At 39.7% G+C, this 25,233-nt stretch overlaps 2 protein-coding genes across 2 annotated transcripts; both read right to left on the bottom strand.

Annotated features, from left to right (window-relative positions):
- Positions 1–226: 226 nt before the first annotated feature.
- On the bottom strand, positions 227–13,434 carry LOC108710422 (extracellular calcium-sensing receptor). Its single transcript, XM_041585667.1, has 7 exons — positions 13,353–13,434; positions 12,758–13,136; positions 6,589–6,880; positions 5,584–6,396; positions 5,273–5,500; positions 1,226–1,349; positions 227–1,137 (listed from the first exon to the last, which is right to left on the bottom strand). Exons 1-7 carry the CDS (start codon positions 13,432–13,434, stop codon positions 227–229), a joined length of 2,829 nt encoding a protein of 942 aa, XP_041441601.1.
- Positions 13,435–18,241: 4,807 nt separating this feature from the next.
- On the bottom strand, positions 18,242–24,160 carry LOC108710424 (extracellular calcium-sensing receptor). The gene is made up of 6 exons (XM_018251563.1): positions 24,051–24,160; positions 22,631–22,922; positions 21,586–22,407; positions 20,420–20,647; positions 19,234–19,357; positions 18,242–19,152 (listed from the first exon to the last, which is right to left on the bottom strand). The coding sequence occupies exons 1-6, from the start codon at positions 24,158–24,160 to the stop codon at positions 18,242–18,244; spliced, it is 2,487 nt and encodes an 828-aa protein (XP_018107052.1).
- Positions 24,161–25,233: the final 1,073 nt, after the last annotated feature.

Genomic DNA, 25,233 nt, shown 5'->3' on the forward strand with positions numbered 1-25,233 from the left:
GTGTGAGATAGTCACTTACATATGAAACATAATATAGAGAAGAATTTATATAATGTACTACTAGAAAAAAGCATCATTTGGCAGATGAGTAGAAGAAAAGTTTCTGTTTTAATGTTCTGAAAATTTGCAACTGGAAATTCTCATCAATAAGGTGAATACTGCTTTGATCTTCATGAAAAGTTGTTTGGAAAAAAAAAAAATTTTTGTCAGGACAAATCAGGATTTTTTAATTTGTAGTCCTTCTTTTTGCCATAAGATTTTCTCTGGAGTTCACGTTGGGTCTGAACAATATTATGAAGCATTTTGGGACAAAGATACAGACCACCAAAGCCCAGCTGGAAGACAGAATGGCAAAGACCTCCATTGCCACAGTATACATGCCCCGTGCACTGAGATAGGCTGGGATAAAGGACACCCAGACACTGAGGAAAGCCAACATACTGAATGTGATAAATTTGGCTTCATTGAAACTGTCAGGGAGTCGTCTGGCCAGGAAAGCAACAATGAAACTGATTTTGGCCAAGAGTCCAAGATATCCCAGCATGCACCAGAAAGCAGTTGGAGATCCTTCATTACAATTAACTATGATGACTCCAGGTTTGGTATCAGTGTCAAGTTCATGGGAGGGTTTAAAGAAGATCAACCACATCACACAAATAGAGAGCTGAATTAAAGCACAACACAAAATGAGAAAATAAGGCACTTTCACCCCTGTCCAAGTTCTTAACCTGCTGCCTGGTTTGGTTGCATTAAAGGCAATGACAACAATTACGGTTTTGGACAGAACACAGGAGATACAAAGAGCAAAAACCATCCCAAATGCCACCTGGCGTAGAAGACACATTTCAGATTGTGGGTAACCAATGAACCCTAAAGAGCAAAGAAAACAGAGCAACAAGGAGAGCAGAAGAAGGCAGCTAAGGGAATAGTTGTTGGCTCGGACTATTGGTGTTTGTTTATAATATTTAAATACTCCTGCAATAATAAGAGGAACCATAGAAGAGAGAATGGCAATAGCTGCTAAGCTAGAACCCAGCATAGACTCATAAGAAAGGAACTCTGTTGTTCTTGTTATACATTTAGTTCTTTGTAGATTGGGCCATGTGTCCCAGGAACATGGATGGCATTCCACAGCATCTGGAAAGGTACATTCTTATCAACATCTGTATGCAGTATAAAGTAATGTGCATTAACCAAGAATGTGAAATGTGAAATAATAGTATACCTGTTTGGTTTGAAATCTGACCTTGGGGACACCGGGCACACTCATAGCAACAAGGGGGTTTTCCTGGTACTATCACCTTCCTAGATCCAGGGGTACAACTTGGACTGCACTTGGAAACAGGAACCTAAGAAAGATTTTGAGGGTTTATAAGGAAGTATCCAATAAATTACTACAATATTAGCATTGTCTATAATTTGTGACATTGTATACCACTGTACAGTTACAGATTATAAAGGTACCCATGGAAGTCTAAAATGAAGCATTAAGTACATTATGGGGCAGATTTATCAAAGGTTGAATATTAGAGGGTTTTTTTACCTCGATTAAAGTCGAATGACCTCAAAACTCATCTCTCTTCTTCCTTTAAACTCTCTTCACTCTAATATCTCAGCCATCTCATGTCCTAATGTGGCTACCTCTGTCTACTATAGTACTCTCACCACTGCCCTAAATGAGCTTGCTCCTATAAAAACTAAACGTTCTCGACCCAAACCACTTCAACCTTGGCATACTGCTCATACAAAAGCGCTCCAAAGACACTCACGTGCACTTGAGCGTCGCTGGCGCAAATCCCGTTCAGAATCAGACTTTTGGAGCTACAAATCTGCCCTGCACTCCTTTAACACCAGCCTCTTCCAAGCCAAACAAACATACTTTACTTCACTCATTAACTCCCTTTCTAAAAAACCAGCACAACTTTTCTCCACCTTTAACACTCTCCTTTCCCCTTCTCCACCCCCTCCATGCACATCTGTCTCTGCTCAAGATATTGCTGAGCACTTCAAAAACAAAATTGACACTATCAGAAGGGACATTACACTACTCAACCCCCCTAGACTTCCACCACCCTCCCTCCACACTGCCCAGTCTCTCCTGTGCTCCTTCACCCCTGTCACTGATGAGGAAGTCTCAAAGCTTCTGGCCTCTTCTCACCTTACCACCTGCCCGCTTGATCCAATTCCCTCAAAACTTCTCCGCAATACCAATCCTTGTCTAATCAAAGCCTTAACTCACCTATTTAATCTTTTGCTCTCAACTGGACTGTTTCCTTCTCAACTAAAACATGCTCTTGTCACCCCCATTCTGAAAAAACCCTCTCTTGATCCCTCCAATCTTGACAACCTCCGACCTATCTCTCTGCTACCTTTCATCTCTAAACTACTTGAGCGCCTAGTCTACAACTGACTTACCTCATTCCTCTCTGATAATAACCGGCTGGACCCCCTACAATCTGGTTTTAAGCCACAACACTCCACGGAAACTGCCCTGACTCGACTAACTAATGACCTTTTAACCGCTAAAGCCAACAATCATTTCTCACTACTAATACTGCTTGACCTCTCAGCCGCATTTGACACTGTAGATCACCCTCTCCTCCTCCAGTCCCTCCAGTCGCTTGGCCTTCGTGACACAGCCCTGTCCTGGTTCTCTTCTTACATCACCAATCGTTCCTTCAGTGTCTCCTACAATGGAGTATCATCTTCTCCCCTACCTCTTTCTGTTGGAGTTCCTCAAGGCTCTGTCCTGCGACCATTACTATTCTCCCTCTATACTTCCTCCCTTGGCAAATTAATAAATTCTTATGGTTTCCACTACCACCTCTATGCTGATGATACTCAGATCTATCTCTCATCTCCTGATCTCAACCCAGAACTCTTAACTCGCGTCTCCTCCTGCCTGTCCGCTATCTCTACCTGGATGTCGCAACGCTACCTTAAATTAAACCTCTCTAAAACTGAAATGGTTCTCTTTCCTCCAATTAACACCAGTAGCATCCCCGAAGTATCCATCATAGTTAACAATTCCACTATCACCCCCTCTCCCCAGGCCCGGTGCCTTGGGGTTATCCTAGATTCTGCCCTGTCATTCACTCCTCATATCCAGTCACTTATTAAATCATGTCACTTCCACCTAAGGAACATATCCAAAATAAGATCATTTATCACCCAAGACGCTGCCAAAATTCTTATTCACTCTCTCATCATATCGCGTCTAGACTACTGCAACTCTCTTTTAATTGGCCTCCCCCTCCAGAGACTGTCACCTCTCCAGTCCATAATGAACACTGCTGCGAGGCTCATACACCTCAGCAACCGCTCCTCCTCTGCCTCACCATTCTGTCAATCCCTGCACTGGCTTCCGTTACCTTTCAGAATCAAATTCAAATTAATGACACTAACTTTCAAAGCACTTCACAACTCTGCTCCACCCTACATCTCTGAACTCATCTCTATATACTTACCCACTCGCTTACTATGCTCCTCTACTGACCTGCTACTCAACTCTTCTCTCATTACCTCCTCACATGCTCGCATTCAAGACTTTGGAAGGGCTGCACCCCTCCTCTGGAACGCTCTTCCACGGTCTGTCCGACTTTCTCCCAACCTTTCTGCTTTCAAAAAATCTCTGAAAACGCACTTCTTTCGAGAAGCCTACCCTCACTCTGCTTAACTACCAAACGCAACACCACATACAGTACCACATTTCTCACCCACTTACTTCGATTTTGCCCACTCCCACACCTTGTGTATTACTCCCTTCCCTTTAGACTGTATGCCTATGCATAGGGCCTTCCTCACCTCTTTGTACCTGTATTGATCGTGATGTTTGTTACTCCATATATTCTATATATGTAATTCATGTGATGTAGTTGTATAATCACATTTACTTTACAGTGCTGCGCAATATGTTGGCGCTATATAAATACATGTTAATAATAACTCTAATGGTATCTCATTAAAAAAAAACTCGAACGTCTAAAATTCGAACTAATGTTACTGTCCCGAAAACTCAAATCGAACTCAAATCTATTGTGAATGCAATTCGTATTGAGTTTTTCTACGAAAAAAACTTGAATGTCCGGAAGGCTTAAGTATAAACTTCTTCAAATAGTTCAGCAGACCTCTGTCATTGACTTCTACATGAAATCGGCAGGTTTTAGGTGGCAACCTATAGAATTTGAGTTACTTCCAGGGTAGGGGGATGATAAATCTTGGATTCTAATTTGAATTTGAATTGTTTAACCCTGCATTGAAGTGGTGTTACTTCGAGGGCTTCCTTGCATAATAAACATACACACATATCTGACTTGCACCTAATGAATCATATAGTAATACCACTTCGTATGGTGTGTTATAAAAGAGCAACAAAAACAGAGGGCATCCGGGCACTCAAACAAAAGCCAGTATAAAAACATGTTTATTGAAAATTACATTAAAAGATCAAGATCTCTAGTGGCCCTATGCAATGAAAACACAGAATACAAAATATATTCATATCCAAAAATTAGAGGAGATAAAGCCACTAAATGAACAGGGTACCAATAAAGGGCACCTACTGGTCTAAACTATTTTCAAGTGTCCTATCGCTGTTGGTGGGCATTTTTTTAAAGAAAAACTACTGATAGTCCCAACCAGAGTGTGGACTCTATTAGGGAGAAAATATTTTATCGTAACAGGTGCCTTTTAAAGGGAAGGGGGAGACAAAATACAATAGTAAAAAAACAGCACAGACTGCACAGTAACCACAACCTGCATTGAATTCAAATACTATATGCAATAAATCTGGTATCATCAATTCCCTTGCTAGGAATTAAATATCATGACTTTCCTTATGTGAAATATACCTTTTTTTGCTCTAATATTCTTATAAATGTCACATAAACTATAATATACTGTATAGTGAAAATTTGTACTGACCCTGATGGCTGTGTAGCCCAGGACGGCTATTATTATTTCCTGTTAGACTTTAATAGAGGAAATCAAAACCCTAGGTTCTTCCTCTTTGGCCTCCATCTGCTGACCAGGGTGGATGCCTGGGACAACAAGGCCCCAGTGGGAAGAGTGCACTAAAGAGACAACCACTTTAGTCAAGTGTCATATTGTATTTATTGGCAGTGGATTTGCACCTCATTAAAGTTTTGAGTCCTACTATTGTTTTTTACACAGCATTCAGTGCTCTGGGTCAGGTATCTAATTATGTAGAAGCCTAATCCTATATGTACCTAATACATTTTGTGGGGTTTTTTTTAGTTTTCTCTTCTCATACCTGTGTGTCATTGTTATTCCATGTAATTCCAGCAATGTCTATATTTAATGTTTTTCCATCAGGAGAGTTTAGATCATAAATTCCAACTGTAGCCGGCTCCAGGATGCCCTTGGAACTCACACGCCAACTGACAATGTCATATATTGGAGGAGGGTTTCCTCTTGCATCAAAAAATACTTGGCTTCCATCTTTAGTCATGAAGTTTACATTGTTAACATAGTGGAGAAGCTGGAATGTTTAATCACATACAGTTAAAGTATTATGAGTATAAGCAGTTAAATAAATAACTGATTAAAACATTTCTCTCTTACCTGCCATGGGTGAAATGATGAGATATTGGCGCAGTTCCCATGCTGGAATGGTCCATTGCCAGGTGAACAGTTTTGCAAATTGTGTAAGGCCCAAGCCAATGCATATACAGCTGTGTATACATTGAGAGATAATCTATGATACTCCTCAAGTAGCAGGCTCCCAAGATTTTCATTTCCAGTACATGCTCCCATTGTAATGTTTTCTGTTCCATTATCCTTGTTGACCCACTTACAGGAATAGATCTGCTCCCAGTATTCACTAACAAATAAATCATTAAGGTTTTTTGAAGGACTGAGGCTGTTGAGATGTTCAGTAAATGTTGGCATCTTCCCACGATGAATTGCAAAGCCAATGATGCCTGATACTATAGTCTTTAAGCTTTCCTTAGACAGTAAGTTTGAAGTTGACAAAGCTTCACTGACTATCCAGGTTATTCCTGTCACATTCTGCCTCAACATCTCTTCCATAATAGTCACAAAATAAAAATCTGAAGTTATCATAACCACCACCTTCGCACCGGACATTTTAACAACTTGGGCAAGATGAGGAGCATTCCTATTGGGTTGACCAGTCAATATATTCTCTGCAAATGCCACACAGGCTCCAGCATTAATTATCTCCTGCGTAAGAATCTGAAGTCCATATTGACCATAATCATTATCATTGGCCAGGAGGCCAACCCAAGTCCATCCAAAATATGAGATAAGCTGGGCCAGGCCTTTCATTTGAAACTCATCACTGGGGATGGTACGGAAAAAGGAAGGAAACAGGTTCCGATCACTGAGAATCGGGTTAGTTGCAAAATAACTGATCTGTAAAGGAAAATAATCAGACTAAACATTAACAAACATGTCTATTTCAAACATCAAAAAGACAGCTATGAAATTTGGATGTTTCATGGCACATGTCAAGTCAACATATAGAAAGACATTTATATTTGGATGAAAGGGGGCCATGAAATTTGGAATATGTTTTTTTTTAATAATTTCACTTATTACACTTGCCTGTGGGTATCTGTACAATCCCAAGATTTGGGCCATAAGAATCGATGTTGTTGTCCAAGAGTCTCCAATGATACCAGCAAGAGGTGCCCCTTTGAGACAGTGATAATTTGGTGTAATTTCCTCCCCCCCTGAGAGAACTGAAAGAGTCCCTTGAGCTGCTTTCCGTAATGTAAAACAAGTGTCAAAAACCTGATAGCCCAGTGTGATGTTCGGAAGGAGTTCAGGATCTGAATTAATTTCTTCCACGGCGAATATCAGGGCCCGCATGTTCTGGTAATAATCAGTGGCAAATCTACAGAGGAACCACAAGATGAAAGAAAAAATGGACAGAATTTGATATAGAATGTCTTTATGAAATAATATACCAACAAATAAAATTGTTATAAAACTGTACTCAGACGGCTAGGCCATCATACTCAAGATAAACCAGGGCAGGTGGTACCAGCTTAGCAACTATGTAAACATATGATCTAGGGTAGCAAATAAGTGCACATTCCAATTCAACCTCCACCCAATTGCGCTGAAAGCTGGGGTGTCATGATGATATATCAAAGCAAATAAGCCTATAACTCAAATCCAGTTCTAACTCATCTTCTGCTTTGGGCCCCCTTTACAGAACGAGCCCCGCAACTGTTCAGTCACTAAAGTTCTCTACCTTCTCAGTAATTCTACTACAATTTCTGGGAGCTTGCTTTGTGTCATATCAAGCTGGACACTGTTTAGGTTCCCTGTCCTGGTGGGTAACACAACCTATCACCACCACTTCTTGAAGACTTTTCTGGTTACTCTTCACAGATCCCCTATCATGTGATGCTTCAGCACCTTATTTCAGGATCATAAGTCTTACAAGTGGGTGCTCCTTATTCACTAACCTCTTCAATGGGGCTTCAGATGGTGCAGAATTTATAGGGTGAATTTTTAGCAAACTACCTGGCACGAACCAAAATATTTTTGCTTATCTCTGATAGATGATATATGTGTCCATGTGCTAATGTCTTAAATAGTTATGATTATCAGGAACAGCTTCAACTTACAATTTACACTGTAGCTCTGGGGGTTTAGTTCTGAAATCAGGGTCATTAAAGACTCTTTCCAAGTGAATCATGAATGTTCCACCTATGACAATATCTCCTGGGTGGCTCATATAGCCAGTAATGGTGCTGCTGGGCAGGCTGCAACTGGAGAGTGAGCATTCACATACTCCAACAGCTAATGTAGAGAAAATCCATGCTGTATAGAGGAGAAACCAGCTGAGCCTGCGGTATATTTGCTTGTTATAGAGAAACATCCCTAACGTGCAACAAAATCTCTCACTCAGTGAGTTATTGTTAAATGGCAACAATGTCATTGTCATTGGAAGGGGATTTCAGAGCTGCCTTTTAAAGCATATCAATAGTCTTATGGGAGTACACAGAATGAGGCTTCTTAATTGCTCAGCGTCTTTATTTGACAGGCTCAGCGGCTCCCAGAAGGTCATATGTAGATAACACAGAACAAAACACATGGAAGAATTACGTGGGAAAACAACAGAATTAAATCACATGTACATTTCTTTATGTGTGGGAGCGCCATTACTTCTTGGCGTGTTGGGGTAAAAATCAACATTCACAGACCCCAGTGAACGGCCAACCCTAACCCTGGGGACACTGGGCACACTCGAAGCAGCAAGGGGACTTTCCTGGTACCATCATCTTACCAAAGTTTAGGCAGCATATTGGGCTGCACATGGAAATAGTATAATCCATGGACATTTTAATGGGTTTGTATTGAATTATAAGATCTAAGTGCCCATTTACACAGTTTAAACAAAAACAACATTCTTGACTCCAGGAGAACAACTGGAACAGTCCCTGGACGAACTTGTACTTGAGTCAACTTAAGAAAACCTGTACAGGTATGGGAACCGTTATCCAGAAACCCGTTATCCAGAAAGCACCAAATAACGGAAAGGCCATCTCCCATAGGGGCAAATATACTAAAGTGCGAAGCGGCTAACGATAACGCAAATTCGCCAGCATGACGTAATTTTCTTACTTCTCCAATTTACTAATGCGCACTGGCATAAATTCGCTAGCGAAGTGGACCTACTCTAGCGCTACTTCTCACCCTTACGCCAGCCAAAGTTGCGCTATGGAGAAGGGACGTAACTACGCTAATTCACTAACTTGCGCATTTTACTGAACGTTACCTCCAGCGCCAGACTTGCCTTCACCACCTCAGACCAAGCGAAGTACAATAGAGTAGATATGGATTACTTAACATAAAGTTGAAATTTTTTCGAAGTCCCCAAAAACGCTGGCGTCTTTTCCTTTTATAAGGGTGATAGGCTTAAAAAGATCGTAAATTTTTTGGGGGTACCCTCCTTCTCCCCTACATTTCCTAACATATGGCACCTAAACTATACAGTGGGCACATGTATAGGGCAAAATAACAACTTTATTTTATTTAATGAATATTTTCCCAGGCTTATGTAGTGTAATGTATTTGCTGCTACATATACGTCCATTGTACTTTAACTTGGCGCCGTATGCAAATTAGGCATCGCTAGCGTAACTTCGCTTTGCTTGACGAATTAACACTAGCGCAACTTCACTACCTTTTGCCTTCCTGAGCAGAACTTCGGATTTTAGTGAATTAGCGGCGCCCTGGCGAAACTTCGTCTGACGAAGTGTGGCCAGGCCTGCGCTAGTGCAACTCCGCAGTTTAGTGAATTTTTATCCAAATAATCCAAATTTTTAAAAATTATTTCCTTTTTCTCTGTAATAATAAAACAGTAGCTTGTACTTGATCCCAACTAAGATATAATTAATCCTTATTGGAGGCAAAACCAGACTATTGAGTTTATTTGAAATTTAAATGATTTTTTAGTAGACTCAAGGTATGAAGATCCAAATTATGGAAAGATCTGTCTGGAAAACCCCAGGTCCTGAGCATTCTGGATAACAGGTCCCATGCCTGTATTTTGTCTCTTGCTAAAAAGGCATTCAATCCCTTCATGAATCTATATAATGTATCTCTATTAAGAACTGGAAACAAAAACTGCACTGCATATTCCAGATGGGGCCTTACCAGTGCTTTATAAAGGGGGGAAAATGATTCTCCCCCCATCTCTCTGTACCCCATATAATACAGCTTGACACCTTGTTTACACTTTCTGGTAACTTGCTACAGCCACCTACAAGGACCCCCAGGACCTCCTCCATCAAGGATTTGCCTAAATTATTCCCATTTAGAGTAGAAGTGGCTACATATTATTCAGTCTAAAAATTCATATTGAGGGTCCTATTTACTAACATCAAGATTTCCTTTTCTTTTCACGAATAGTATTTTTTTCCTCTAAAAAATTATTTTGAAAAAAAAATCTCTTAAACTCAAAAATATTGATATCTATTTAGGGGCAGATTTATCAAGGGTCGAATTTCAAAGTACAAAAAACGTCTAAATTCGACCATCGAATTAAGAAACGTCGAATTCGAATATAGAATTTGAAGTTTAAATAAAAATCGAAAGATTTCAGCGATCAATCGAACGATTTTTATTCGATGTGTAAAGACTGTAGAATGGTTGTAGAATGTCCCCATAGGCTAACATAGCACTTCGGCAGGTTTAGCTTGGCGAAGTATTGAAGTCAAAATTTTTTTAAAGAGACAGTACTTCGATTATCGAATGGTCGAATATTCTAACGATTTTTACTTTGAATCGAAGTCGAAGTAAATTCAAAGTCATAGTATACTATTCGATGGTCGAAGTATACAAAAAATTACTTTGAATTTCGAACTTTTTTACTTCAAAAATTCCCTCGAATTCACTTTGACCCTTAGTGTAAAACCATGAAAAACGCTAATACAAAACATCTCCAAGTTAAAGCAGTTAAGGTCCCATAGAAGTCAATGGGAACTGTGCTGATCCTATTGGACTTTCTTTTTAGCCATTCAGACTTTTAGAAGTTTTCTGATTTTTTTTTCGCTAGTAATTATCTGAAAAAAACCCCTCAAATTTTAGAGGTTTTAGAGATATTTGTATTTTTTTCTGCCCTTTTTTTGTTTGTACTTCTTATTCGTGATTTTAGAGAAATAGAGTTTAATCATGGTTTTAAAAAGCCATAATACCACTAAAATGGGCCTCCTCATCTCATCTCGTCCAGATATCCTGGATGGAATTAATAGGGCTGCATAGTTTTGTGTCATCAGCAAACTCTTATTATTTACAATCCTATTCCCCAAGTAATTAATGAGTAGTGCCCAAAGGCGCGGTTCATTGTGCTCTCAGAACAAGGCAGAAAGAGCTGGACCTCTCTGTAGATACAGAGAGACATTCCCCAAAAAATTTGGATGTCCCATTGTCTTGGCCAAGATTTAAGTACTGGGCTTCATTACAACTGACAGCACCTGCACTGGATTATTAAGGTGTAAAGCCCATCCTGCACTATACATCTTACTGGCACAAGTACATGAATGGATCCTAAAGGCTGGAATTTTGTGCCCTTATGGTTTGAGCCCAAAATCTTTTGCACCTTTTGGGATTCATAAATGACTCCTTATGTCTTAAAGCTTAAAAACTAATGCTAGTGGTACAGGGGTCTGTGTGTCAATGAAACGTCTACCCCAATATATCAATCAGCTCATCAAATACATCGGTATAAAGAAAATGTAGCAATTATCCCTAGAAATGATGTAAATGTGGGGGGTTTTCTAGTTATTTTCTGCAAAAACACCAGCAAGTACTCAAGTCAGTAATATTTGTGCTCACTTGTTTACTAAAGAACTTGATTTACTAAAGAGAAAACATGAAGAACCCTGGTTTATAACTTGAACAAGGTTTGAGAGAACACAACGTTCCCCTCGGTTGTTGGTTATCCAGGAACAGTGGCCACCTCAATGCTGTAGCTTCCATCATTCCAATCTTCTACTGAGTGATCACAGTGGTGTCCAATATTTCAAACAACCAGATGGGAGTCTGAACATTGATTAAGCAAAATGCAGCACAGTGAATAGCTAGAATTATAAATAAATCAGATGAATGTGAATGTAGGACTGGCCAAACTAGGGGTCATTTACAGATGTATTTGGCATCTTAATTATAATGGAACTACAATAACTATAATAAAAGGCATGACATTTTTCCAGCTGCGGTTACCAATCTGTTTTCTTTTAATTTTCTTTTAAACAGATGACCAGTAAATGGTACCTATTGATTGGTTAGGTTACTGCATCTGGGCAAACTATGGAAATGATTTACTAACTGTAAAAACAATGAAAAACTCTAAGACAAAAAGTAAGAGTAGTCTAGGTCCCAGGGACGGACTGGGAGGAAAAAACAGCCCTGGCAAAAGTATCAAAGCAGCCCATGTATTCACGCGCATGCAAAGCATGATATATATTTCCAACCCCAAGGTTAATTAGAACTAGTGTTTATTAATTAACTGGCCTTTGCAACAAATATCTCACCCTAGTTTCTATCACAACTATTCTATCAGATGGATTAGTGGCCCTACACTTACAGTTAATCCTAAATTTTACTTTGTGCACCCCCAGCTAGATCATGCACCCTGGCAGATAAGAGGACTGTAATTACCATGTGCGTTACAGGGCCAAAGTATGGCATACTTGAAGAGACTAGGCTGCCTCGTGCAATTAATTCTACATATCACAGTTTTCCAAATACAGGCTGAAGTGATTATTCTGAGTACGGATCCTCCTGTTGCCAATATACCTATCATAAGCATAAGGGCAGAGACACACGCTGCTATTTTGGGAGATTAGTCGCCCATCGACAAATTGCTTCTTCTTCGGGTGACTAATCTCCCCATACTGCCTTCCCGCCAGCTAGAATGTAAATCACCGGAAGGGATGGCTCTCAGTTCGCTTTGGCTTTCTGAAGTCGCCCGAAGTTTCCTCGTGAGGCAACTTCGGACGATTTCGGAAACCGAAGTTATGCACTTGTCTATGCACAGTGGGGTCCATAGACAAAGCCCCTCGGAATAACTGTTGCAGCCTCATGGAATCAACAATATCAGTAGCAATGATCCTTCTGCCTACAAGTAACATCTACTGCAGTCTCTTCAAATACAAGACTGAAACTTGTACAGCATCTCAATTTCATCTTCCACTGGTCCATAGGTATCTTCCAACAGTTCTATTAACTTCTCAGGACCATCTTGCAGGCACACCTTTCTGTGTAGCTCAAGGAGGTCCAATGTAGGCCCTCACAAACTCTCTTGGGAGTGGGTTCCACACCTGAAAATGTTTTCAGTCTCTTGTAATTGCCATTGTATGCCAGCTGTCTCAAATTCTCACCCACTTGTGCCAATACTTCCACAAGCTGGGCTGCTTCAAATACATCACATAGGGGTGGGTTCCTCCCCGCAGAATTCAAACTCTCACATGATGCAGTGTATTTTAGCTTTGTCTCAGGCATCACTTCAAACTGTATTTTAGTCACTGGGCTGTGACCAGCGGCAGGTAGCTGTGGCGCACCAGTGTAAGGGGGATTTGGATCCTCCAAATCAGCTCCCACTTCATCCTCACTGTCACTAAGTTTCTTCTCCTCTGGAACAGATGGCAAGACAATTCGCCAGTAACAGTCCTCTTCTGCTTCAACACCACGTGCACAGGACTCTTAGTTAATCTCGGCAGGTCTATCCACAAGCACGTTTAGCAGGACACCATCTGCGTCTCGTCGTGAAGCTACCACTAAATAGATCCATTAGCATCTAGGATCTTGTAAATAACTTCCTCTTTTGTTCTGGGTATCATTGGACCTACTACAGCAGTTTTTGTTTGAGTTCAGGCCCAAACTCTTGCACCACTCCAGAACACTCTGGGGACTCTTAGCAGATGACGCCATTTTGGCTCACTTTCTCTGTGACCAGGTCCCACCTGTAATCTCAGCAGTGCCTACAAAATCTAACCCTTTCAACACCCTTTTGTCTGTGTTACACTCCACCTGTGGCACTTACCTGATGACACGGGATAAACCTGAGCTACTCCGCAGTGGTATTGGCAGAGACTGGGTACCTGGTACTTACTAGCGCAGTGCCTACACCTAGTGGGATCCAAGAATGCACCTACTGGTAGCCCCACTAGGAATACAGTAATAACACAAACAGTATTGATTTAACTGAATAACTGTCTATCTAACCGGTGGCAATAGGGCCACACTAACTAACCTGCTAGCGCAATCTGTTAATCTAGCTAAAAGACAAAGTCCTTTAATATCCTTTCAATAAACAGTATCTTCAAATGCTTCTTTAGGGTACTATCCCTTTAAACAGGATACTCACTCCAAATCCTCTTCAAATACTTTAGAGCTCTCTTCAGGCGAGTCCAGCACATTCAGGCATACAGTATGACTACTAGCCCCTTTGGATGCTCAGATAGGAATCTCCTGCCTGTTGTTCAACCAGTCTGTATTCTTTTCACACTCTCTGTCTTTCCAGGTGCAGTATCTGGCTTCCCTGTGCCAGCTTGATCCAAATGAATACTTGTGGTGGAGCCTCTCAGCTCTCTGGGCCCACCGGCAGCTCTTTCTCTGTCCACCATGTGGCTCTCTATGCCAGGCTTTCTTCTTTTGCCAGTCTCTGTGACTTCCTCTTCCTGCCAGCCACTCAGGCTCTATGCTTGATCTCTGCTTATAGGGATAGGGTTTCGCACTAATTCCCTACATACAGTAAATTGGCCTCTTTAGTTTCTTTTATTACATAAGCCATTAGATGGGTAGCAGATCTATTTTTCTGTCTGTACTATATGAAATATGTGCCCCCCCCCCCTTGCTGCACCCCCTGCTTTTTAGTTTAAACAACATAGACCCAACTAACTATAGTTACTCACTGAATGTTAAGTGTTCATTACCAGATGGTATTCTCCATGTGTACAGATACTGTACATTACTTTGAATACCGATTCAGATGTATCAATTTTTTACCTTCCTCAAGATCAGTTAAAAGTTAGGTAGAACAAGGTGTGAGATTAGCTCTAGTTGCATGTTCTAGGAGTGTAAGATGTAAGGTGTGGGCAATGGAGATGGAGCAATATCTACTTCACTGAGAAGAGACAGAGTGGGTGTACAGTACATATTGGGTAATCTTTAACGTTATTAAATTATAGCGGCAGCGTGAAATGAAACACACTCAAATGCTTTTAGAAAATAATGGGCCATATTCAATTCAGTCAGAAAAGATTATCTCCAATTCATGGATGGGATTAAATTCAAGGAGAAAAAACTTTTCTCCAAATTCAGTTTCCGTTTTTTAAAGTAGACTTCAACAGTGTGTTCTCGCGATAAACCGTGACATAAGTTTTTTTGAATTGAATTGCATTTTCACATGATAAACCTTTTTCTCACTGAATTGAATCTTGTCCAATATGTTTTTATTACAATAATATGATAATGCACACAGTACAAATAATATATATATATACTGTATAGTAGATTTGTACTTAGCTTTGGTTATTTGATGGTCTTGTTCCTTGTTGTTGGATGGGGTTTGTCTGTCCCAACTACAATAGCCAATTTTTAACCACCCAGTCTTCAATACTGGCTATGCATAGAACAACTGCTTACAAAACCCAAGATGTTCCAAGATGTTCCAAGACAGCCTTGTCTTTATAGGTAACTAAAGGCCAGATTCAGTTCAGTGACAATAAGGTTTATCACATGAACTGTTCTCCAAATTCAGTACCAGTTTTCACATGATAAACCTTGAGATAAGTTTTTCTGAATTGAATTGCATCTCAAATTGAATCTAGTTCATGACTTTTCACATGAATCTGTTTCTCACTGAATTGACTGTGGCCAAAAATGTCATGGACGAGATTAAATTTGACATGTAATTCAATTCTTAAAAACTTATCTCACTGTTTATCATGTGAAAACTCTAGTGAAGCCTATGGGAAAAATCTGGAACTGAATTTAGAAATAAGTTTTTTTTGCCTCAAATTGAATCTTATCTTGCTTATTTAGGCCCTGCCAAGTGTTCCAAATAAAGGCATTTTTATCTTATAACATTTGTGGTGCTGGACTTCAAATATCCTACACTATAAGAATGGACAGTGGCCATTAATGGTACGTGCACCAGAATTCCCAGATGTGGGAGTAGAAGGAAAGAGCTGTTTCTGCTAAATTAAGCACTAATCCGAAAATAAACCTTACAAAATCTGTTGAGGTCATGTAGCAGTCAATGGCAGGTTTCCCCTTAATCATTTGAAGATGTTTATAGCCCTCAGAGGGTTTTGCCTGAAAACTTGATCAATTCGAGCGATTCATGTTTTTTCCCAACAAAAACTCGATTAATTCGTTTTCATGTTGTTAACCTCAAACTCGCTGATTCAAGTTTTTTTCCAATAGAGTTTTTTCTTAAATTAGAAACCAATTGAGTTGTGAATTTTAGGTATAAAAAAGACTCTAAAATTCGAGCTTTGATAAATAACCCCCTACAGTAAGTGTGTGGCTCCAGGAGTCAATTGGTGTGTGTCCCATTGATTTGTGTCTTTGACCCGGGCCTGGCTGGGCCTCCATAAAAAGTCACCAGCTGCAGCTGGGCCACCAAAAAAATAGCACGCATGGCCCACACAGAAAGTGGGGCTGAGTGAGTGCCTTCAGCAGCAACAGTTATCACTGGTCACATCAAAATTGTAAGTCTTTTGGGAGTGTCAGGGGCTATTACTGTGACTAGACGGTTAATTGGTAAATGGCAGCTGTCCTGAATCATCAGTTATATATACCAGTAACAACACAAATGATATTAAAGACAGACAAGTGAATGATAAAATCTCCTTTATTTGTATTTTGCAGATGTGTTTTCCTACACCCTAATCTGCTCTACTGGGAGACCGAGAAAGGCATTGAGACATGTTGTTTCACTAGAGTACATTTTGCAGTCTAAACCTGTGTGAATGTTTTATTTCTAGATGTGAAAATGCTTGTAGCTATAGCAAGGCTTTGTAGAAGCTTGAATCAACTAGGATACATGGGGGGAGGGTTATATATTTTATGAAAAAGCCAAGAATGGAGCTACTCAGCACTGCACAACTTAGCAAGGACTATAAGAGCCATGTAGTATATACACAGATGGGTTATACAGATGGGGTTTTAAAATCATCATTTCAAAAAACATGGCTATTAAGAACAGGAAAATGGAAGCCACTAGGGTAGGTGCAATATAACATGGGAAATAAGGATTTTTGCAGTGACCATTGGGACATTGAACCTGATAGGTTCTTTGATAGCCCAAGATACTTTAGTTAGTCATAGGCTTTGGCCATCAGGTTCTGTGAAGGGTGTGAGATACTCAGGTTATTGGTAGGTTCTGAACATCAGATTCTCTAACAGCACCAATATACTGCAGATATTATTAGGCCCCAGGGTCGCCATGAAGGGGGGTATGGGGGAAAGAGCTGTCCCGTGCTCCGTGGACTTTTGCGTCTTAGAGGGGCCCAGCTGTGCTGCACTTACTCCTGCTGTCAGAGAGCCAAAGACTTCAGAAGGGAGGGTGGGAGCTCTGGAGCATCATTTTTACTCTAAAAGCTTTCTCTACTTTTCATTGGTCGATGAAATTTAAATCCCGGTAAAGCTGCATGGGGGTTGGTTAGGATGGAGGGGAAGTTCAAACTTGACCCATCCAATCCCTGTGCCGTTGTTCCAGGCAATAAACTTCAATGACCAATGATTTTGCTTAACTTTTAGGCCACCAATTATTTTTTTTTAACTTGTGGGGGGCCTGATCACCAATGATTTTTTTTACTTGTAGTAGGGGCCCTGGTCACCAATGGGGTGGGCGAGGTCTGTGGCAGAGCCTGGGGCTGGCCTAGGGTGGGTGGAGCTAGGAACAAAGTAGGATCCCGCACACCCAACAGGTAACAACAATATGCCTGGTGCTCACTGGCAGAGGCTCGGCAAGCCCCACAACAGAGTACAGCAAAGGAATTCCAACGGCGATGCACTCCGCATTATAATAAATTTTTGAAGATTTCTCACAGTCCTGTGTGCCATTGGAATTGCTTTGCTGTACTCTAGGGAGCCCAGGGGGCACAGAAAATATTGTTGCACGGTGCCCTGAGATTTTCTGGTAGGCCCTGAATATCAAGTGCTTTGGTGACCCTGATATACTCCAGTTTTCCAAAGGCATTGAACATCTATATACTCCAGTTATTGAAAGCCTTGAATATCTGGGTCTTTGGTGGCCACAAGATACTTCAATTATTGGTAGGCTCTGAATCTTAAGTTCTCAGGTGGCCTCAAAATACTCAAGTTATTTGTAGTTCCACATTTACTCTAGAAATGGGTATGTTCTTGCTATTAAAAACATCACTTACACATAAAAATAACAATGAAAGCAGAATTTATTTATCATAAATGATAATACCTTGTCATTTATTGATCAGTCGGGAGAACTTCTGAAAAGGTTTTTTTTTATTTCTGAATGTTTGTGAAATTTGTATATCTCATTCTCAACTGAATAATTCAGTAGTTTCTACAGATTATTCTCCAATGCATCACCTAATAATACAACATTACTTGTATACATGGGTTTACCAAAATACAGCCTTTATGGCTTGCATTATTAGGTTAATTTTGCCATGATCTTCTAGCAAAAGTGTTTAAAATCATAAGAAATATTTTGTATTTGAAGATAGATGTGTTATTTTTTTATGTTTTATCTATAGTGTCTCCCTTTCCCCATTAGATTTTCTCTGGAGTTCATGTTGGGTCTGAACAATATAATGAAGCATTTGGACAGAAAAATACAGACTATCAAGGCCCAACTGGAGGATAGAATGGCAAAGACCTCCATTGCCACAGTATACATCCCCTGTGCACTGAGATAGGCTGGGATAAAGGACACCCAGACACTGAGGAAAGCCAACATACTGAATGTGATAAATTTGGCTTCATTGAAACTGTCAGGGAGGCGTCTGGCCAGGAAAGCAATAATGAAACTTATGGTGGCCAGGAGGCCAAGGTATCCCAGCATGCACCAGAAAGCTGTTGATGATCCTTCATTACAGTTTACTATAATGATTCCAGGTTTGGTTTCAATGTCAAGTTCATGAAAGGGTTGGAAAAAAATCAACCAAATCAAACAAATAGAGAGCTGAATTAAAGCACAACACAAAATGAGGACATAAGGCACTTTCACCCCTGTCCACTTTCTTAACCTGCTGCCTGGTTTGGTTGCATTAAAGGCTATGACAACAGTGATGGTTTTGGCCAGAACACAGGAGATACAAAGATCAAAAACCATCCCAAATGCCACCTGGCGCAGAAGACACTTTTCAGGTTGTGGGTAACCAATGAACCCTAAAGAGCAAAGGAAACAGAGGAACAGGGAAAGCAGGAGAAGACAACTAACAGAATAGTTGTTGGCTCGGACAATTGCTGTTTCTTTATAATACATAAAAATTCCCAAAATAATAAGAGGCACCAGTGATGAGAAGATGGTGATAGCTGCCAAGCTAAAACCTAAGGGAGTTTCATAGGAAAGAAACTCTGTCGTTCTTGGTATACATTTAGTTCTTTGTAGATTGGGCCATGAGTCCCAGGAACATGGTAGACATTCAACAGCATCTGGAGAGGTACATTCTTATAAACTTCTGAAAATCATATAAAGTGATGTATGTTACAAAATAACAGGAAATAATAGTATACCTGTTTGATTTGAAATATATCCCTGGGGACACCGGGCACATGCATAGCAACAAAGAGGTTTCCCTGGTTCTATCACCTTCCTAGATCCAGGAGTACAACTTGGGCTGCATTTGGAAACAGGAACCTATAGAAGTTTGGATGGGTTTATAATGAAATAACACAATATTACTACCATCACAATGCAATATTGGAGAAAACAATAATACATTAAATATAATATTACTATTTCAATATGGCCCCAGATATATTATCATTACACAGTTGCAAATTACATAGGTTCCTATAGAAATTAGAATGTGAATTGTGAAAAGAAATTGTGAGTTTTCTAAAACTCCCATAAACTCCCATGAATTCAAAATGTAACCAATTGAAATTTATTATAAAAATACATTTTTCTAAACACAGGTGAATAGGATAAATCCGAAAGCTCGATTTGAGTTTTTTCTCTGAAAAAACCTTGAATGTCAGGAAAGCTGCAAACATCACCAAATTGATCCCTGGACCTCTCCTATTGACTTATACAGCAATTCAGCAGGTTTTAGGTGGTGAATAGTCAAACTTGAATTCTTAAACAACCAGAGCATTATAAATCTCAAAAATGTAATTCAAATTTTTTCAAAAACTCAAATCAAATTTGGATAACTCCTTAGTCAAATTTGGCAGTTTTGGCCATGAAAAAAAAAATCAAAAATTTGAATTTTGAAATTCAAATTCAAAATTCGACCCTTGATAAATCTGTCCCTTAAAGACTCTTTAAATAAATACCAGCTTTTTTAAGTGCCCCCTTGCTTGTATTTGTTTGTGTCTGAGCTGTGTCTGTCATTGTTAAGAGGCTAAGGGCCAGATTTAATTATGACGAGTACCACTGGTTGGTCAACCCAAGATTTCAGGTTCCTTCTTGTTTCTTTGATCCAGACAAAATTGAGCCCCCAACCTCCATGTGAAAAGCTCCAAGGAAAAGCTATTAGTTTATTTATTCTGACCACTATGTATTGTCATACAAAGATAGTCTGTTCACTTGGTAGGTATATACTGTATCACTGACACAAGAATTGACAAAACTTGAATTTCTATAAGAGAATGTTAAAAAGTAGGCCAATTAAATTAAACTACACCAGATATGTTAAGAACAGACAGAACTAAAAAATATTTAGAGGCATAGAAACTGGATTCACTCTCCACTCACCTGTGTGTCATTGTTATTCCATGTAATACCAACAGTGTCTATATTCAAGGTTTTTCCATCTGGAGCATTTAAATCATAACTTCCAACTGTAACTGGCTCCAGGATGTCCTTGTCTTTTGCACACCAATTGACAATGTCATATATTGGAGGGGGGTTTCCTTTTGCATCAAAAAATACTTGGCTCCCATCTTGGGCCTTGAATCTTACATTGTTAACATAGTGTAGAAGCTGAAATGTTTAACCACATACAGTATTGTCAGTTTAAGCAGTGAAATAAATTACATACAGGGGCCGATTCACTAACTTCGAGTGAAGGATTCGAAGTTAAAAAACTTCGAATTTCGATGTTTTTTTGGGCTACTTCGACCATCGAATGGGCTACTTCGACCTTCGACTACGACTATCGAAGGATTTGAAGTAAAAATCGTTGACTATTCGACCATTCGATAGTCGAAGTACTGTCTCTTTAAAAAAAACTTTGACCCCCTAGTTCGGCATCTAAAAGCTACCGAAGTCAATGTTAGCCTATGGGGAAGGTCCCCATAGGCTTGGCTAACTTTTTCTGAACGAAGGATATTCCTTCGATCGTTGGATTAAAATCCTTTGAATCGTTAGATTCGAAGGATTTAATCGTTCGATCGAAGGAATAATCGTTCGATCGTACTATCTGCCCTAAATCCTTCGACTTCGATATTCGAAGTCGAAGGATTTTAGTTCCTAGTCGAATATCGAGGGTTAATTAACCCTCGATATTCGACCCTTAGTGAATCGGCCCCTAAGTGATTATAATGTTACTCTCTTACCTGCCAAGGGTGAAATGATGAGATATTATAAAAAAACTTTGACCCCCTAGTTCGGCATCTAAAAGCTACCGAAGTCAATGTTAGCCTATGGGGAAGGTCCCCATAGGCTTGGCTAACTTTTTCTGAACGAAGGATATTCCTTCGATCGTTGGATTAAAATCCTTTGAATCGTTAGATTCGAAGGATTTAATCGTTCGATCGAAGGAATAATCGTTCGATCGTACTATCTGCCCTAAATCCTTCGACTTCGATATTCGAAGTCGAAGGATTTTAGTTCCTAGTCGAATATCGAGGGTTAATTAACCCTCGATATTCGACCCTTAGTGAATCGGCCCCTAAGTGATTATAATGTTACTCTCTTACCTGCCAAGGGTGAAATGATGAGATATTGGCGCAGCTCCCATGCTGGAATGGTCCATTGCCAGGAGAACAGTTTTGCAAACTGTGTAAGGCCCAAGCCAATGCATATACAGCTGTGTATACATTAAGAGATACTCTATGATACTCTTCAGTAAGAAGGCTCCCAAGCTTCTCCCTTCCTGTACATGCTTTCATTGTTATGTTTTCTGTTCCAATATTTAAATTCTCCTTGTCGGGCCATTTACAAGAGAAGATCTGCTCCCAGTATTCACCAATAAATGCATCGTTGAGGTTTTTTGAAGGACTGAGGCTGTTGAGATATTCAGTAAATTTTGGCATCTTCCCACGATGAATCGCAAAGCCAATGGTGCCCAAAACTATGCCCTTTAAGCCTTCATTTGAGAGTAAATTTGACGTTGACATGGCTTCACTGGCTATCCAGGTTATTCCTGTCACATTCTGTCTCAACATCTCTTCCATAACAGCCACAAAATCAAAATCAGAAGTTATCATAACCACCACCTTTGCAGAGGACTTTTTAACGACATTGACAAGATGAGGAGCATTCCTATTGGGTTGACCAGTCAATATATTTTCAGCATATGCCACACAGCCTCCACCATTGATTATCTCCTGCTTAACCGTCTGAAGTCCAAACTGACCATAGTCATTATCATTGGCCAGAAGTCCTACATAAGTCCATCCAAAATGCGAGATTAGCTGGGCCAGGCCTCTCATTTGAAACTCGTCACTAGGAATTGTCCGAAAAAAGGAAGGGAATAGGTTCCTTTCACTGAGAATTGGGTTAGTTGCAAAATAACTGATCTGTTAAAGATAATAAACAGACAAAACTTTAAGATCCACATTTGTTTTACCATTTCAAACATCAAATAATATTTCAATGACATGCAGAGGTTTCAAGTCACGTGTCAAGTCAACACACAGTTGGACATTTACATTTTCAAATGTTAGAAAAAGTCATGTAGAAGAGGGACCTTTAAAACCAATATCTGGGTTTTTTTTTTTAATTTTGTCATATTACATTTACCTGTGGGTATCGTTGCAGTCCCAAGATTTGGGCCATAAGAATTGATGTTGTTGTCCAAGAGTCACCAATGATACCAGCAAGAGGTGCCCCTTTGAGGCAGTGATAATTTGGGGTTATAACATTACCCCCCGACAGTAACGAAAGAGTCCCTTCTGCTGCTTTCCGCAACGTAAAACAAGTGTCAAAAACCTGGTAGCCCAGTGTAGTGTTAGGTAGGAGTTCCGGATTTGCATTAATTTCTTCCACAGCAAATATCAGGGCCTGCATGCTCTGATAATACTCTGTGGCAAATCTACAGAGGAACCACAGAATTAATGATAACATTTGATAAAAATATTCCATAGCATTTTTCATTTCCATGCAACATGCTTGCACTAAGGCCTAAATTGAAAGTCTGGAAGGTGCACTGGGGCTCTGTTTATGAAACTAGATTGAAAATCTGTACAGCAGCCTCTGCTCTGTATTTCAATATTTAGAAACATGGTTAACACTTTTTGAACATTTTCTGGAGTTTCCTTCACATAACTGGGAGAAGCGAGGTTCTACTTCTCTCTAACTGGAGGCCACAAGTTCTCAAACAATCAAAGTAATGTTATTTAACAGCCTGGACAAGTAATAACATTGGATGTAGTGTAAGTCCAAGCTATGGTCCATCAGTTTGGTTAAGCCCCCTGGCTGATATCAACCACAGTTCCAACAACATATACAACATAAAAATTTACACCTCGATTACTCTCCTGAGTGCCCTCTAGGATAGACTGCCATGACTGTACAGTTAAGCAAATAAGCGGAAATCCAAACTTTTATTTTCAATCTGCTCCCCATCCTGACCCCTTTATGGGACCAGCCCGACTATATCAGAACATCTGCCATAGGTGATATCCATAATATTAGAAGTGTTTGGTCACTTACTACTACTAGTACTATACCTCTCAGTGTATGCACTTTGGGCCAGATACAATACAGTAAGAAAAAGGTTTATCACCTGAAAACTTATGGACGAGATTCAATTTGAGATGCAATTCAATTCAGAAAAACGTATCTCAAGGTGTATCATGTAAAAACCCTATTGACGTCTAGGGGAAAAACTGGAACTGAATTTGGAGAAAAGTTAAATCTCGTCCATGAGTTTTCACATGATAAACCATTTTTCCACCAAACTGAATCTGGCCCTTTGTATTAAGCTGGACACTTATCCTCAACTTTTTCTCTCTGACACCTAAGGAAGATTCTCACTCTTATCCATAACTATATCAACTTAGGGCACTGATTTCACTACTGCTCATTGGAGACTTGAAAATCATTCTACCAAAGGGTTTACCTTATTCACTAATTCTCACACCCAGATTTGTATTTATTGGGGACTTAGATGACATTTAATTTAAAAGGTGATGTATGCACACACTACAATATTACTCACAATTGGCATTGCAGCTCTGAGGGCTTAGTTGTGAAATCTAGGTCATTAAAGACTCTTTCCAAATGAATCATGAAGGTTCCACCTATAACAATATCTCCTGGGTGGCTCATGCAGCCAGTAATGTTCTGGCCGGGTAGGCTGCAACTGGAGAGTAAGCATTCACATACTCCTATAGCTAATATAGAGAAAATCCATGCTGTAGAGAAGAGAAACCAACCGAGTCTTTGGTATATCCATCTGTTACAAATAATCATCTCTAAAGTGGAATAAATTCTCTCCGTCAGTGGGTCATTGTTACACACTGTCACTGTCATTATGAGAAAGACTGAAAGGGGATTCCTGACCTGCCTTTATACAGCACAGTTAAACAAATATAAAGGGGCTCATGGGAACATGACGATTAAGGCTGCTTAATTACCCAATAAGCTGCCAGAAGAGAATGTTCCTCAGAGTGATATATTTCTGATACTCACAAAACAAACATTTAAGCTCAATTTGGTGCAGAACAAAATCTTTAAAAATAAAGAGCAACTGCAAATTGTCTGCAGGAAGCCTAAAGTTCATGCTACGATGTTCAATATCTTTAATTTTATTTAGATATTGTGCTTAGTAACGGGGAAACAACTGTTTAGAATAATTTTCAATAGATTTAAGAACAAGTTTATACTTGACTAATGGAGGGGGGTGATTTGTTTGTGATTATAATAATTAGACTAGACACCTATTGGTATTCCTTTTTCCAAAAAAACACTCCAGCTCAGGATACTATTTTAGTGAGCATTGCGCCACCAAATTGCCAACACCAAAACCTTTGCAACTACCCTGGGAGGTACTCATGCACAGTACAGTAATAGGTTTGGCCTTTTTCATCTAAGTTTTAATTTCACCATCCAGAACAACAAAAGGGATTGCTGGGGTGCATGCAGGGCAAGGTGGTGGTTTGGTGCTCATTACAATAGTACCCCAGGTCGGTATGATTTTCAGCAAAGAGTTTTGGCTTGGGTCTAAGGTAAGCAATTATAATAACTGGCACCACTCTATGAATGAGCCTCTATTTCTACTTTAAAGGGATTCTGTCATGGGAAAACATGTTTTTTTCAAAATACATCACTTTATTGGGCTGCTCCAGCAGACTTCTGCACTGAAATCCATTTTTCAAAAGAGCAAACTGATCTTTTTATAT

The sequence above is a fragment of the Xenopus laevis genome, chromosome 3L (assembly GCF_017654675.1).
Source record: "Xenopus laevis strain J_2021 chromosome 3L, Xenopus_laevis_v10.1, whole genome shotgun sequence".
In the NCBI taxonomy this organism is placed as follows: domain Eukaryota; kingdom Metazoa; phylum Chordata; class Amphibia; order Anura; family Pipidae; genus Xenopus; species Xenopus laevis.